This window comes from Schistocerca serialis, chromosome 4, assembly GCF_023864345.2.
Source record: "Schistocerca serialis cubense isolate TAMUIC-IGC-003099 chromosome 4, iqSchSeri2.2, whole genome shotgun sequence".
Classification (NCBI taxonomy): domain Eukaryota; kingdom Metazoa; phylum Arthropoda; class Insecta; order Orthoptera; family Acrididae; genus Schistocerca; species Schistocerca serialis.
Genome location: NC_064641.1, coordinates 860113428 through 860130253, shown reverse-complemented (window position 1 = coordinate 860130253; position 16826 = coordinate 860113428). Strand labels below are relative to the sequence as shown.

At 36.7% G+C, this 16826-nt stretch overlaps 1 protein-coding gene across 1 annotated transcript in view; it reads left to right on the top strand.

Annotated features, from left to right (window-relative positions):
* Nucleotides 1-16826, top strand: part of LOC126473497 (hemocytin) — a 568134-nt gene that overhangs the window by 330647 nt on the left and 220661 nt on the right. The window contains exons 42-47 of the mRNA XM_050100583.1: nucleotides 4265-4356; nucleotides 4814-5007; nucleotides 6382-6577; nucleotides 6700-6872; nucleotides 9037-9183; nucleotides 15869-16016. Coding sequence (XP_049956540.1) covers nucleotides 4265-4356; nucleotides 4814-5007; nucleotides 6382-6577; nucleotides 6700-6872; nucleotides 9037-9183; nucleotides 15869-16016 — 950 coding nt within the window. The remainder of the gene's footprint in view (nucleotides 1-4264; nucleotides 4357-4813; nucleotides 5008-6381; nucleotides 6578-6699; nucleotides 6873-9036; nucleotides 9184-15868; nucleotides 16017-16826) is intronic.

Genomic DNA, 16826 nt, shown 5'->3' with positions numbered 1-16826 from the left:
TTGAAACAGCAACATTAACCACCCTTGTGCCATTATCATTTGAAATGTTATGCAAACTTTCTTTCCCAATTGTAGGCCAGAATGATTCCTCCTTCCTTATCTTCACATTAAAATCACCTATGATTAATTCTGTATCGTACAAGGAGAACTCATCCCACAGTTGATCTAGTTTTTCATAAAAGTCATCTTTAACAACCTCTTGTTAAATGATCAACTGTGGGATGAGTTCTCCTCGTACGATACAGAATTAATCATAGGTGATTTTAATGCGAAGATAAGGAAGGAGGAATCATTCCGGCCTACAATTGGGAAAGAAAGTTTGCATAACATTTCAAATGATAATGGCACAAGGGTGGTTAATGTTGCTGTTTCAAAAGACATGATTGTTGAGAGCACATATTTCAAAAGGAAGGACATTCATAAAGCAACTTGAGCAAGCAGTAAAGGAAACAAAAGAAAAATTCGGAGTAGGTATTAAAATTCATGGAGAAGAAATAAAAACTTTGAGGTTCGCCGATGACATTGTAATTCTGTCATAGACAGCAAAGGACTTGGAAGAGCAGTTGAATGGAATGGACAGTGTCTTGAAAGGAGGATATAAGATGAACATCAACAAAAGCAAAACAAGGATAATGGAATGTAGTCTAATTAAGTCGGGTGATGCTGAGGGAATTAGATTAGGAAATGAGACACTTAAAGTAGTAAAGGAGTTTTGCTATTTGGGGAGCAAAATAACTGATGATGGTCGAAGTAGAGAGGATATAAAATGTAGGCTGGCAATGGCAATGAAAGCGTTTCTGAAGAAGAGAAATTTGTTAACATCCAGTATTGATTTAAGTGTCAGGAAGTCATTTCTGAAAGTATTCGTATGGAGTGTAGCCATGTATGGAAGTGAAACATGGACGATAAATAGTTTGGACAAGAAGAGAATAGAAGCTTTCGAAATGTGGTGCTACAGAAGAATGCTGAAGATTAGATGGGTAGATCACATAATTAATGAGGAAGTATTGAATAGGATTGGGGAGAAGAGAAGTTTGTGGCACAACTTGACCAGAAGAAGGGATCGGTTGGTAGGACATGTTCTGAGGCATCAAGGGATCACCAATTTAGTATTGGAGGGCAGCGTGGAGGGTAAAAATCGTAGAGGGAGACCAAGAGATGAATACACTAAGCAGATTCAGAAGGATGTAGGTTGCAGTAGGTACTGGGAGATGAAAAAAGCTTGCACAGGATAGAGGAGCATGGAGAGCTGCATCAAACTAGTCTCAGGACTGAAGACCACAACAACAACAACAACAACAACAACAACAACAACAACCTCTTCAGTGTCCTCAGTTGGTGTGTGTACATTAATTACTACTAGTCTATTCCACCTGCCAGACAACACTTTAACTGAAAGTCGGTCACTAATGAACCTTATATCTCTGATTGCATGAAGCACTTTTCTCTGTACTGCGAAACCTGTTCCAAAACTGTGAGCTTCTGCACCTCCATAGAAAAATGTATAGTTACTCCTCTTTATGCTACCCTCCCTCTGCCACCGAGTTTCTTGAATAGCTGTAATGTCTACAACGTATCTATGTAATTCATCTAATACTGTCTGGAAAGTTCCAGGCCTATTCAAACTCTTAACGTTCCATGTTCCCAGCCTGAAAATTCCTTTCAGCCTGAATCTCTTCGAAGTAGGTTCCGCCCGGAGATCCGAATTCGAACCAAGTTTACCTCTGGAATATTTTACTTCAGAGAGACCCGTGCCCATTAATGTTGCTGATTCTTGATGAATAGATTTGATAATAAGAGAAGAAGAAACAGGGATGGTTCATCATGCCATTGCCTTCACCTCAACTCTCTACAAATCTTAGTTGAACTACCACCCTTGGTGTGGCCGATGCCTTGAAAATAATTTCAAAGAAAACTGTGTAGCTGGTTTGCTGAAAATGCATTTTATACTGTCACAGAACTTTTGACATACAAACTGTGAACATATGTTAAAATTCAAAATAACTAAACGTCTGTAATTATGTATGTATTTAAGTATGTTGGGTACTAAGTATGTCCTTAATTACCCATGAGAGATGAAGTCTATTCTGATGTAAATATTGTCAGTGATGAATCCATACGTTGTAGGTACTTCTGCCTGATCCAGGTACATGTGAACTGGAGTTGTGTATGAACTAATGAAAGTCACACTTGGCAGCTAATTATGTACATGTAAAGCTGCCACATTAAGATAGAGTTGTAAGACTCGTAAGAACTAGATATTTAATGCATTGGATTGCAGAAATATGAAAGCACGATGAACAGCAGACTGAATGGTGGATCAAATAACTGGGATATGGTATTACAGAAGAGTCATAGAGATAGTAGTTTGGGACATACTTTACTGTATAAGCAAGACATTTTTTTAGTCGAAACATCACTGAGGAGCCCATATTTAACCACTTTGAACCTGCAATAGTAGATCAATTTTTCTGATATACCATTTACTGGTGACTGCAGTAAGGCATATTCTGCAAAGAGGACCATCTTATTTTCCTGTATCTAATAAAGACAGAATTGATAACTGTATAGAAGTGGTAGCTTGCTACTCACCTCATAGAGGACACATTGAGCTGCAGAGAGGAAGAATGAAAAAGAGTGTTAAAATACTGAAGCTTTCAGACAAAGTCCCTTTTGTGAAGCAGAAAACACACACACATTCTCACAAGCACAATTCCCACACTCACAGCAGTTGTTTCAAGTGGTTGGAGTCCATCCTTGTTATACGCCTACATCTGTCAGTGAGGAAGTGGAATGGTGTGCTCCATCATCTTCCCTGTATCCTCATTGCTGATCGGTGCCGTCATCTCACTGAGCAAGTAATCTTTCACAATACATGGATACAATATCCACTAGTTGTGGCATAACTGTAGAGATATTATTTGCATATTTAACCTAGTAGATAGGTTTTTGAGTAGTGAAAAACTGAGTTCTTGGAATAGCTTGCATAGACATCTGGTATACATATCACACAGAAGCAGCTCTTGATGCAAGGCAAGCCACATGTTTCCCTGAAGAAAGCATAACTCTCTGGTGATTATTCACTCCATATGTGATAGATAGTAGCACCGAAGTATCATGCTTGAAGCACCAATGCTAAATCAGTTGTATAGTATAATTCACACTGATAGTACTTGAACCAAGACAACTATTTCATGTATTAGGATTACTTACTAGCTGCAAAAAGTTACATTACGAAGAACTGAAGGGTGGCCCTACATTACACAATAGTGAGAATTGGGGGTATCAAGAAGGCTCTATAGCTGTTAGTTTGCATATGGTAACAATCCTGATGGATTGCTTTATGAGAAACAAAAATGAGTGGCACATTCACCAATCCAAATTGCAGATAGTATGCTGAGTGAAAGTCAGCTACTCTCTGGACCAGATGTGTAGATAACCGCTGCTAAATGACAGAATTAGCTGTGTCTTTGATGGCATTTGCTCATCAGGTGACATGCCGATGTTTGTTCCAGGCTCTAAAATTTAGAAGCACTAAGACATGACTTGGGTGTAACGGATTGAGATGAATTTGATAATGGCTTCATCCCATGGACCATGCCCAACTACTTCTGTGCCTACAATCTGCTATATCAAGATTGCTTAAATTGATTACAACATGAATCTTACAATGCTTAAATTGATTATAATATCAATCTTACAAACTCAACTACTTCTAAGGAAGATAGATTAGTGTAGTTGACCAAGAAATTAAATAATCTCAAATGGAATGTATTAGGGTTAAAAGAAGTGGAAAAAAGAACGCTAAATCGTTGTAGTCTGAGCACCATAATGCTCCATTTTGATTTAGGAAAAAGCCCCTTAAAATGATTCTTCGGTGAGAAACTGCAGATATAATACCAAGAAAGGTAAATGCTTTACATTAGAAGAATTTTCTGGGAAAGATCACATGTTAATCCTTAAAACATTCTTCCAGAAGAAAACGAGTAGAAAATCAACTTGGTGAGGACCTAATGAAACTAAAATGACGTTGACTGCATTTTACCTAACAAAAAAGATGTTTTGCAGGATGTCCCAAACAGCTTAAGAATTTAAAATAATCATACAAGACTCGTAAGATGCTTTGTAGATACAGAAAGAACGTAGGGTAAAAACAAACATATGACATAGTGAACCAGAAACAGGGTTTGTATCTGTTATCGGAAATTTTTGCGGGAGAAATAACTTATCATACCAGAAACTTACTATTTCTAATTACTTGTAGGTTCCAGAGACTGTTGAATTCACTCCCACAAATAAAACTGACTACCTCTGATGAAAAGGATGTTACTGAAACAGCTGTTCTGGAGACACCAGGTGAGTGGCATCAAAATTGAAGTTATATGCTGTTACTGTACTTCTGAACATTAGATATTCCCTTCCTAACATGTGCATAAGTGCTTCTGTATATTTCCCAACCTTTAATTTTGTAATTCAGGGAACACATTATTTTTCTCTTTAAATTACTTGTATCTGGTGTTTTTGATATTAACTACTTGCAATTAATATGTAAATAATAGAGATATAAGGATTTATTAAAACATAAAACCATTATTTTGAATATTATCTTGATGCATGGACAGGAAAGGAATTTTTAAAAGATTTAGAGCAATAATGTTTTTATGATAAACTGCAAATTAACAGTATTGATGTTTAGATTTTAAATTTTAGCATTCCTCGACTGAGTGAATAAGAACTTTTAGTAGGTTAAAATTAATATTGTTGATGCTTTTTAAATTTCAGTAATCCTTAATTTTATGTACATGGTTTACAGGTGCTGGATGGAAATCGAGCACCATTGACGGAGATCAGTATCTCCAAATAGATCTTGGGTCATCACAGCCATTGTATGGTATAGAGATGTCTGGAGTGCCAGGAACAGACCAATATGTTACCAGCTACCATGTACTGACCAGCACTGATGGCCAGCGGTATCACTACCGGACTGACGACACTGGAGCTGTTCAAGTAAGAGTGCAGTAGGGTCAAAAGTGTCAGCGGCACGCCTGTACAAAATGTTTGTGCACAATTGTAAATTAATATCTGTGCAGCATTCCAGATTGTTATAATGGATTTGTGAGTACGCATACTTCACTGCCACACTTTTCAAGTCAACATCTAGTCTGTCTGAGAGCACATTAAACACTGTCCTTTTTTACTCCCTGTGTCTCTCACAATATTGTTTTCAGGAAATTGTTCCTGGTCCATAGTCTGTAATGTTTCGATGTACATGATTGTAGTTCGAGATCTCTTCTCTCACCAAGATATCACAAGTGGCTGGCATAATTTGAAAAATTGTTTGACGTTTTCCTGTTACTTTGCTATATATTAGTAAGGAGTTTATCGTCAAAATTAAAATTGTGTGGAAAATTAACTTCCTCATCTTCTTCAGAGTGTGATTCTCAAACACTGTGTACAAAATCTATTTTTCACACAAATTGACCCCTGACTTATTTTGCTGTGCTCCTTTTCTCCCAGCTTCTCGGATCAGTATAGGTGACTGTCAGTCTCCACAAAGGAGCTCAGATGAGCAGGAACTGTAAGAATAATTATAGGAATGAAGGGGAATACTGGGAAAACATGCTCATAAAATTACAGTCTGTGGGCTTCTAGCTGACCAAGTGGACTCCATATTTTTATGAGTGGCAGCTCTAAAGTGTGAACCTTCCACAATCCTTTTTATTGTCCTCAAGGAATTAACTCCTCAGTGCAATTATTTGGTGAATCATTACCTGTACTATTTTGACTCTTCCATGCAGTTTACATTTTATTGGTACCGGTACCTCAGAAACTAGTGGGAAAGGAGAAAAAGAAAAGAAAAACCTTACAAAACCCAAGTAAATTCTGTTAATTGTAGTGGACCACATAATTAAAAAAAAATTAGTCAATAATTAAAAAATGTGAGTTAAACAAATGAGGGATGTAGGTGAAATGTATGTGAACCAGATAAATAGCCCCAAAAGTGTTGGCGAAGTTAGTGATTTTGTTTGGCCATATAGTGATGGTAAAATGGAGATACTATTTTACTATCAATATTTTTCTATGTCAAACTCATGATATTTTTCTTTGTTCAAACTCATGAACACCTGTCATTCAGCCAGAACTTCACACAAACAGCCTGCTAATTACTTTGTACTGTAGGATGTGTTTCTTTGCTAAAGATTTTTGTGCCTGACAAAAAGTGTTTGCATTGATATTGACTTCAACATTTAGTTAATGATTAGAATCCATGTCTTGTCTCTGTAATGAAAACTTTAGTTGTAATAGTGCAAAATATTTTTATGATAGTATTAAATATTAATATATATGTGATATTTTAAGTTACCTCAGATTCTGCTGTAGATTTTCAGGGGGCCCATTGATGATACACGAACTGTGCAGCAGATTTTTGCTGTACCAGTTGAAGCACGCTATATTCGAGTGAATCCTAAAACTTGGCATGAAGGAATAGCAATGAAGATAGAAGTTTTTACTTGCTCAGAGTCTCTGACCACCATCACAACAAAAGCGAGCTTTCCACTTCCGACTACACCAGCAGGTTTGTATTATGTAATACTACATGTTTCCTTTCCTTGAGACTGAATTCATTTGGAACTGACATCTTGGTAACACAGTTGTTGAACTTTACCTTTTTTGCCTTATGTCATTTTTTTGTTACAGCTCCAGAATGTGTGGAAGTCATGGGCCTTGAAAATGGTATGATGTATGATGAACAGCTCACTGCTTCTTCAGTTCTGAATGGTGATATTTATGCTTTTGGACCATCTCAGGCTCGTCTCAATAAAGATGGGGCTTGGGTGCCAGGCATAAGTGATACCAGCCAGTGGCTTCAGGTGAAATATTGTTGGGCTCTTTAAAATAAACGTTGTCATAAACTCAATCTCTACAAACATGTCATGATTACGTGCTTTGTGACCATGTATTTTAGCCCTCACACTACTTATTTTCTTTCTCTCTCTCTTTTCCACATATAATGCAACTTCTGGCCCATTATCTTTATCTTATATAAGGGATGATCAAAAAGTTTCAGTTTGGATGTGTTACTGTCCAGAATTGGTATTATGTCAATGAAGAAAAATCACCTTGACCAACGAGGCAATTACCTCACTGACACAACAGGTTGAAGATATGTGTTTGGTAAAACACCATGTCCTGTCGCTTGAGGAAGTTTATAACTGCCTGCTTCACATTCTCGTCCAACAGGAATCATCGACCTTTTGCGGCCTTTTTTAAGGGACCAAAGGCATGATAATCACATTGGCAGAGATCAGGACTATAGGGTGGTTGATTGAGCATCTCCCAAAGACATGGTACCAATCCACATTCTTCATTCACCAATGGATGTGTACTGGTGTTTGTCCTTTGACAGCCAAGAAAAGAGTAAAGCACATTGATCTTGTTTGGGTGCATTTGGTTATAACAATGGCATGGTTCACATTTCTGTATTTATTCCACACATGTCAGAAAGACACATTTCAGGGCTCATATACCCACATTGGAGCAATGCTATGTTGGATATACATTGTTGCAATGCACTCATATTGGAATTTTTTTATCACCACCATATAATTATTACGTATTCTTTTCCTTCATAAAATCACAGTTGCATGGGTAGATGTATCAGTAGATTCTTTCTGTGTTCTGTAATGAGGCATTGTCTATGAATATCTGAAAATAATGTGTCTTTTCATTGTCCCAATGATTTATCAAAACTAACTGTGTGTTGTGTCATCTCATTCCACATGACGTTTTCTTGTCTGATTTTTCTGTTTTCTATACACATTCCTTGATTCCATATTCCAATATGCAAAAAATATGGTACAGTACAGCTTTGGTCCTATATTTCTAATATCTGATTTTATTTTTAAAATGGTCTCACTGTGTTGATAAAAATTTAATGCCAACATTGTCAGTAAAGAAAGCCAGTGAGGAGGAACAGTATTACTCTTAATGAACAATTTTGTTCATAGGGATTCACGACAGAATGCTTACACATTAAGTGTGTATGATCTCCTAATAACAGACACAGCAAGCTTTTTGATATCAGTTCCATACATTCCTTATGTATGCTTCTCTCACATTTGCTATGCCTATATTACCTAGTCTTCGCATTTCATAATGTTAAACTATATTGATTTATAATTTTGGATTTGTTTCATTCTTCTTCTTTCACTGGAGGCAAGCTAAGGACCATTTTAAGCCACTGAGCTAGCTTTGCACCTTCTCCAGTACTGTTCTATCTCTTCACCTTTTTCTTTCCTCTCTTCTCTATTTTCTTCTCTGCCTGTTTGGCACTTTTTGCATTGGAGACCTTCCCATCTTTAATTCTTTAATATATTTTGTTCTGTCTTCAAATTCTTGTTTGTTTACGCCAGTTTCTTCTAGGTCATCATGCACTTTCCTATACCAGTTGGGTTTATCATATAATTTGTCAAAATACTGAAAAGTTTCTCTAGCCAGTCCACTAGAACTCATTCTTGGAATGTGCCAGTAGAGCATAAGTCTTATTTTCCTTATTTTCTGTGTAATTTTTTCTGTATCATTCTATTCTTCTGTGTTACTTTCACTAATTTAGATGCTTTTAATCTTATCTTCAGATGCTGTATTTGTTGACTGAGTATGAGTTCTTGATTTATTGTCAGTGATTCACACATTGACTAATGCTTGATTCACATAGATAAGCAACATAATTTTCTGCCTTGAAATTTTGTAGCATTTCCTTAATGTAGATATGTATAATTCTGTACTGTTCTTTTTCCCTTGGAACATTTGAAATACCCTTTCGACATATGCAAGAACTGATACAGCTGATTTTCTGTAGTGGAGTATCATGTTTTATGTATAAGTGGTACTGTAATCAAATACAAAACACATTTCTTATTTAGTATTGCTCTTCATGCCAAGCAAAATAAGGAAATGAAATAAGAAACTGAACTGATCATTACTGATTCCTGACTGCATATATTTATGTGAATAACACTGTATGATTTCTTGTAGATTGATTTCGTTACACCAAGCATTGTGACTGGTATAATCACTCAAGGGGCTCCCAGCAGTGATAGCTGGACTGAATCATTTAAGGTTTTATACAGTCTAGATGGTTTAACTTGGAACCCTGTTCAGGATGAGAAGCGAATGGAGAAAGTAAGTAATGTATAAGCATACAATACTTCTTATTTGTTTCTGTAATAAATGCTAAATTTTGTACATAAAGACTTTAAGCAATCTATCTCTTTTTTTTAACCCAGTTTACTGAATATACAAAGCTAGCTTTTAATCAGAATGAAAGTATGTATCCCTATTATATTATATAACACTTTCATTACAAAATTCACAACTTATTTATTTTATATACACTCACACACACTGATCTCCTTTCCCTAATATCCTCAATAAAAGTAAACAAAGCTAGTGTCGGGGGGGCTCTTTATGCCTCAAGATTTGACCTGCAGGTTATTGTAAGGTGGATAAGTAAAAGAAAAAGGTTAATTATATCAATCATGGAATTATCTGAAACAAAATGTATTTTATAAAATTAGTTACGAAAAAACTATCTTTTATCTGCTGACATTTTGCTAGAGGTTTTTGGCTTCAGAATACAGAACTCAACTCTGGGTGTCTCCCAAAGAAGGTAACACCATGTACGCAAGCTAGAATAGTAATTTTATTTGAAAAAGTCCGTATTGATCACAAAAATTGTACAATGCACAGTCACTGGTCTTGGCCATTGCTATCTTCAGATCTGTTACAAATAGAAAAACTGTGGTGTAACCAAGTAAGTTCAATTAGCGGAAGGAATGTCTACAGCTGGCCTAGTGACACATGTTGTTGTTGTTGTTGTTGTTGTTGTTGTGGTCTTCAGTCCTGAGTCTGGTTTGATGCAGCTCTCCATGCTACTCTATCCTGTGCGAACTTCTTCATCTCCCAATACGTACTGCAGCCTACATCCTTCTGAATCTGTTTAGTGTATTCATCTCTTGGTCTCCCTCTACGATTTTTACCCTCCACGCTGCCCTCCAATACTAAATTGGTGATCCCTTGATGCCTCAGAACATGTCCTACCAACCAGTCCCTTCTTCTTGTCAACTTGTGCCACAAACTCCTCTTCTCTCCAATTCTATTCAATACCTCCTCATTAGTTATGTGATCTACCCATCTGGTCTTCAGCATTCTTCTGTAGCACCACATTTTGAAAGCTTCTATTCTCTTCTTGTCCAAACTATTTATCATCCATGTTTCACTTCCATACATGGCTACAGTCCGTACAAATAATTTCAGAAATGACTTCCTGACAATTAAATCAATACTCGATGTTAACAAATTTCTCTTCTTCAGAAACGCTTTCCTTGCCATTGCCAGACTACTTCTTATATCCTCTCTACTTCAACCATCATCAGTTATTTTGCTCCCCAAATAGCAAAACTCTTTTACTACGTTAAGTGTCTCATTTCCTAATCTAATTCCCTCTGCACCACCCGACTTAATTCGACTACATTCCATTATCCTCATTTTGCTTTTGTTGATGTTCATCTTATATCCTCCTTTCAACACACTGTCCATTCTGTTCAACTGCTCTTCCAAGTCCTTTGCTGTCGCTGACAGAATTACAATGTCATCAGCAAACCTCAAAGTTTTTATTTCTTCTCCATGGATTTTAAAACCTTCTCCGAATTTTTCTTTTGTTTCCTTTACTGCTTGCTCAATATACCGATTGAATAACATCGGGGAGAGGCTACACCCCTGTCTCACTCCCTTCCCAACCACTGCTTCCCTTTCGTGCCCCTCGACTCTTATAACTGCCATCTGGTTTCTGTACAAATTGTAAATAGCCTTTCGCTCCCTGTATTTTACCCCTCCCACCTTTAGAATTTGAAAGAGAGTATTCCAGTCAACATTGTCAAAAGCTTTCTCTAAGTCTACAAATGCTAGAAACATAGGTTTGCCTTTCCTTAATCTTTCTTCTAAGATGAGTCGTAAGGTCAGTATTGCCTCACGTGTTCCAACATTTCTACAGAATCCAAACTGATCTTCCTCAAGGTTGGCTTCTACCTGTTTTTCCATTCGTCTATAAAGAATTCACATTAGTATTTTGCAGCTGTGACTTATTAAACTGATAGTTTGGTAATTTTCACATCTGTCGACACCTGCTTTCTTTGGGATTGGAATTATTATATTCTTCTTGAAGTCTGAGGGTATTTCACCTGTCTCATACATCCTGCTCACCAGATGGTAGAGTTTTGTGAGGACTGGCTCTCCCAAGGCCGTCAGTAGTTCCAATGGAATGTTGTCTACTCCCGGGGCCTTGTTTCGACTCAGGTCTTTCAGTTCTCTGTCAAACTCTTCACACATTATCGTATCTCCCAATTCATCTTCATCTACATCCTCTTCCATTTCCATAATATTGTCCTCAAGTGCATCGCCGTGTATAGTCCCTCTATATACTCCTTCCACCTTTCTGCTGTCCCTTCTTTGCTTAGAACTGGGTTTCTATCTGAGCTCTTGATATTCATACAAGAGGTTCTCTTTTCTCCAAAGGTCTCTTTAATTTTCCTGTAGGCAGTATCTATCTTGCCCCTAGTGAGATAAGCCTCTACATCCTTACATTTTTCCTCTAGCCATCCCTGCTTAGCCATTTTACACTTCCTGTCAATCTCATTTTTGAGACGTTTGTATTCCTTTTTGCCTGCTTCATTTACTGCGTTTTTATATTTTCTCCTTTCATCAATTAAATTCAATATTTCTTCTGTTATCCAAGGATTTCTACTAGCCCTCGTCTTTTTACCTACTTGATCCTCTGCTGCCTTCACTACTTCATCCGTCAGAGCTACCCATTCTTCTTCTACTGTATTTCTTTCCCTCATTCCTGTCAATTGTTCCCTTATGCTCTCCTTGAAGCTCTGTACAACCTATGGTTTAGTCAGTTTATCCAGGTCCAGTCTCCTTGTATTCCCACCTTTTTGCAGTTTCTTCAGTTTTAATCTACAGTTCATAACCAATAGATTGTCGTCAGAGTCCACATCTGCCCCTGGAAATGTCTTACAATTTAAAACCTGGTTCCTAAATCTCTGTCTTACCATTATATAATCTATCTGATACTTTCTAGTATCTCCAGGATTCTTCCATGTATACAACCTTCTTTTATGATTCTTGAACCAAGTGCTAGCTATGATTAAGTTATGCTCTGTGCAAAATTCTACCAGGCGGCTTCCTCTTTCATTTCTTACCCCCAATCCATATTCACCTACTATGTTTCCTTCTCTCCCTTTTCCCACTCTCGAATTCCAGTCACCCATGACTATTAAATTTTCGTCTTCCTTCACTACCTGAATAATTTCTTTTATCTCATCATACATTTCATCAATTTCTTCATCATCTGCAGAGCTAGTTGGCATATAAACTTGTACTAATTACAGTGACACATAAGTAAAATAAAAATATTAACATGATTAACAGCAATGCATACCAGCTACGAATACCACAAAAATATTCTGATGCAAGTATCAGAATCTATTTATCTAGTCATAAGTGCCGGTGGTGACCTGAATATGTCCACTGTTTATAAAAATAACTGAGGCCAGTAGAAGGCACTAATGCAACGGTACAGGGGTCACCAGTATTGTAAATACAATGGTTAAATGACATATGCATCATCATTACTTAAAATTACTTAACATGGCAAAATGGGAATCTGACAATGAAACATCATAGACATCAAAAGTGTGGGAAAAAAATCCATATAAAATGTGTGAAGATTAATGATAGAAAGCTACTAGCCTGGCAAATTGTGTAAGAGTCAGAATAAAAAATTTAAAAGTAACATCACATCTATAAATCAAAACCTTGCAGGATGACAAACAATTAAACAATACCGTAAGTGTAAGTGCATTAACAAGAGAGTGACTATCAATTAAAATCTTGAAAGCTGATGGCACATTCAGAGTGGAATCTCAGTGGTCCTGCCTTGTGGCTTCTCTGTAAGAAGTTTTTGTTTTCCTGTGGTGGAGCTTGCAGGATAATGCCCAGTCTCCTCATTGTTGCATTGCTGGCTGACACATAATCACTAACCAAACTGCTGTATGCTGGCCACCAGCAGTACACCACTAGTTTTCTGTTTGTAACAGATGTGAAAATGTCAGTGGCCAAAACTGAGAATTATAAATTGTACATTTTTTGTGACCAAGGCAGACTTTACAAATAAGTGCCATAACATGATTGCAGGCTCATTTACAGACTTTACGTCTTGAACTGATAAATAGTAATTTTGTTCTTCTATCTGACTAATGAATTGGAACTGTTACTTAAAAAGTTGTTGCTTGTGTATTTCATTCATTTGTTGCAAATTATGACACAGCATATACACTCAAGAGCAACTGAGCTGCAGGTGGCTACTTCTGTCACAGTGACAAAAGGAATAAATCAGCATTCATGTTACTGGAATGTCAGTCAAATGTTGATAAGATTTCAAAGTAGTGCAAAGATTAGCAACTTGCTTTAAATGCTCAGAAAAGCAAAATTTTTCATCTAAAATGATAATAATAACATGCAGTATCCTGTGACAACAATATCAATGAGTCCCAGTTCGAATCTGTCAACTTATACGAATACCTGCATATAATAATTCATAGGGATATGAAATGGAATGATCGCTTTGGCTGATTTACAAGATTATTTGGCAGATTACTAGGGAAATAGGGAAATCCAATCAGTCTACAAAGGAGATTGCTTAGAAAACACTTGTATTACCCATTCTAAAATGTTGTTCAATTGTTTGACACCCATACCAATATGGACTAATGGGGTGTATAGAACATATGGAGAGGAGGGCATTATGAATAGTCACAAGTTTGTTTGTCCTGTGTGAGAGTGTCGTGGAGATGCTGGAGGAGCTGTACTGGCAGACACTTGAAGATCAATACAAACTATCCTGAGAAAGCTTCCATACAAAGTTTCAAGAATCAGCTTTAAATGGTGAACGTAGGAATACAATCTACTATGTTTCACTCCTGTAGGCATTGCAGTGAGAAGATTTGATTAATTACAGCCTGTGCAGAGGTTTTTAAACAATTTCTTCTTGTGCTCCATATGTGAATTGAACTAATAACTGGTACCATGGTGGCATGAGACGTGCTATCTTTCAAGTTATGTAGACAAGGGACTTTTCATTGTTCGCTATATCAAAGAGTTATATGAATACCATATGCAGTAGGGAGACTGGCATCTCCAAAGAAACACTTCCATTGTGGGACTGCTAGTGGGTGTTATAAGCACACAAAAAGGTCAAATGGAGTGATAAGTTATGTTATTTGATGATACAAGCCAGTTGCATTGACATGGATTGAAATGGAGCCCCTTATATGTCTGTCAGTGTCTCTCATCACAAGTGATGTAAAAACCTACCATCCGATCATGTGTACCCTTTTTACCTACAGCACCCCACAGGCAGTCTGTACCATCAATAATGCATTGACCCAACTCAGTATTTGCTCAGAATGGTTTTACAAAAACTACATGATCCTGACAGTGCTTATGTAGTTCCTAAGTCACCTGCTGTTGTTCCTATTGATCTCACCTGAGATACCATCAGTAAGATGTTTCTGTCATGTACCCTATTTATGACCAATCTTGTTAATTTAGTGGTTTGATAGTGATGCATCAGGATGGCTGCGCAACTCTTTTGGTTTTCAACAATCCCTGCCGTGAATTGTGTCAGGGTTGAATGAAATGTTATACACTATTAGGTAGGCATCTAATTCAGTTTCTTGTGAAGTGTATGGACTTATACTATTCAACCATATAATCTTTCAATAAAAACTGTTGCTTTCATGAATAAAGGCAACATTTTGCAATTAGGATGGAATGTTTGTTAATAGCGCTTCTTTGTTATGCAAGTAGTTTCAGCTTACACAGGCATTTCAAGTCTACATCCAGAGGAAGTCACCAACCTCATGAAATGGCAGTGAACTCACATGAGTACTGCTTTTTGTGATGATTTACAAATTATAGTAGAAATGCAGCTGTTCATGGTGGTTCACAGTCAGTACACTTATGGCAGGGAATAGTTGCACACTGGCTATGCTCCATGAACATTAACATTTCGAAAATGGCTGTCCAATCCAAAAATAATTGTCTAACTAAGAAGGAATTTTAATGTACAACAAAAGTGAATAATGTTGGATTAATTCAACAAATTAATGGCTTCAACATCCCCTGTGAAGCACCTGTAGTTCGATCTACTTTACAAATGGTCATGTCCGTGTTAGTGTTCTTGCTTTCATATGAGTATGATATTTTACATTGTTTAGAGCCACAGTTAATTTATTTTCATTGTTTTTTAAGATAACAAAAATTTGTATGAAAAAAGTAATTATTTTTATTGATGTTAGTTAAAATAGAAGCCATTTCATTATACTGAAAATTTTATTTGTTTTCTCACAGCATGATTGATGATAAAAGCTTCCAGCTTAATTTTGAGAGCTTCTTAGTTGTTCTGTGCCTGCCTAGAATTATTGATAGCTTGACAACAACTTGTATTTCATAACACCACTGTTAAATGTACATTTGGATATCTTAGTGTAGCTTTAGATGTAATAGATCTGTACTAAAAGATTTTTATTGATTGTCTTAGAGAGAGAGAGAGAGAGAGAGAGAGAGAGAGAGAGAGAGAGAGAGAGAGAGAGAGAGAGAGAGAGAGACATCAATTCTTGTACTAATTTTTCACATTGTAATTACACAGTACAACAAAAAGTGGAAACATGGAAAATGTAATAATGTATTTTAATATCATATCACTTTTTGATAAAACATTCACTTTCCTCTTGTTTTCTTAAAGATTTTCCCAGCAAACTTTGATTCTGACACTCCACACAAGAACATGTTTGTTCATCCCATAAGGACACGCTTCCTACGTATAGTGCCTCAGGAATACCACCATATCATTGCACTGAGGACAGAAGTTCTGGGTTGCTTCAATCCATACCGTGAGTATTCAGTTTTTGAACCATAAATTACATTTACACTGTGTGCAACAAGTGAATACTTTTTCTAATTGTTCAGTCAATTTAAAACTAATTATAGACTACACAGAATAAGGTGAGAAATAATAATTTAACACTGAATCTTATCTGATCTATTTCTCACAAATATGCCAGTCTTTTTCTGCTATAAACAGATTCATCAATAAAATTTAAAGCATATGTTACTGTTTTTTTATCAGAACAGGATGTGTTTACCAATGGCTTAAATCAAGGGTACAGAAATCCAGTTTAGAAATGACATAGACTCTGTAAGATTTTTAACGTTTTTTCATTGAGGTGAATGAGAAAGATAATGATTACAGGTGCTTGATGTTTGGAAGTCAGTCAGTTGTAAATCAGGAGAAAACTAATGGATTTTGAAACAACACAACAACTTCAATGATATTGTTCTATACAAATCTCTTGGGGGATCACGTTTAGTGGAGACCCAAGAGCAACAAAGACTCACCTGTTTCAGTAACTTGAATGAAATCTTTGCTGAAATTCCTTGTCAGATTTCAGAACTGTGTGTTGAATGCACAAGGAAACATCACCAACCAGTGCATTTTCAACTTTTCGCAGTGTAATGTATAATACGTTAAATTTCAGGCATACAGCTGCACAAATAAAATTTCTTGCACTGATATATCAGCCATGTATCATCCGGCCATCTTCAGAGTAAGTTGCAAGACTGACGACGAGGTGCCAAGCATGGCCTTATATGCTCCACTGTGGCAGTACATGCCTACGAGTTATAGACACTGGTTGGCAGCA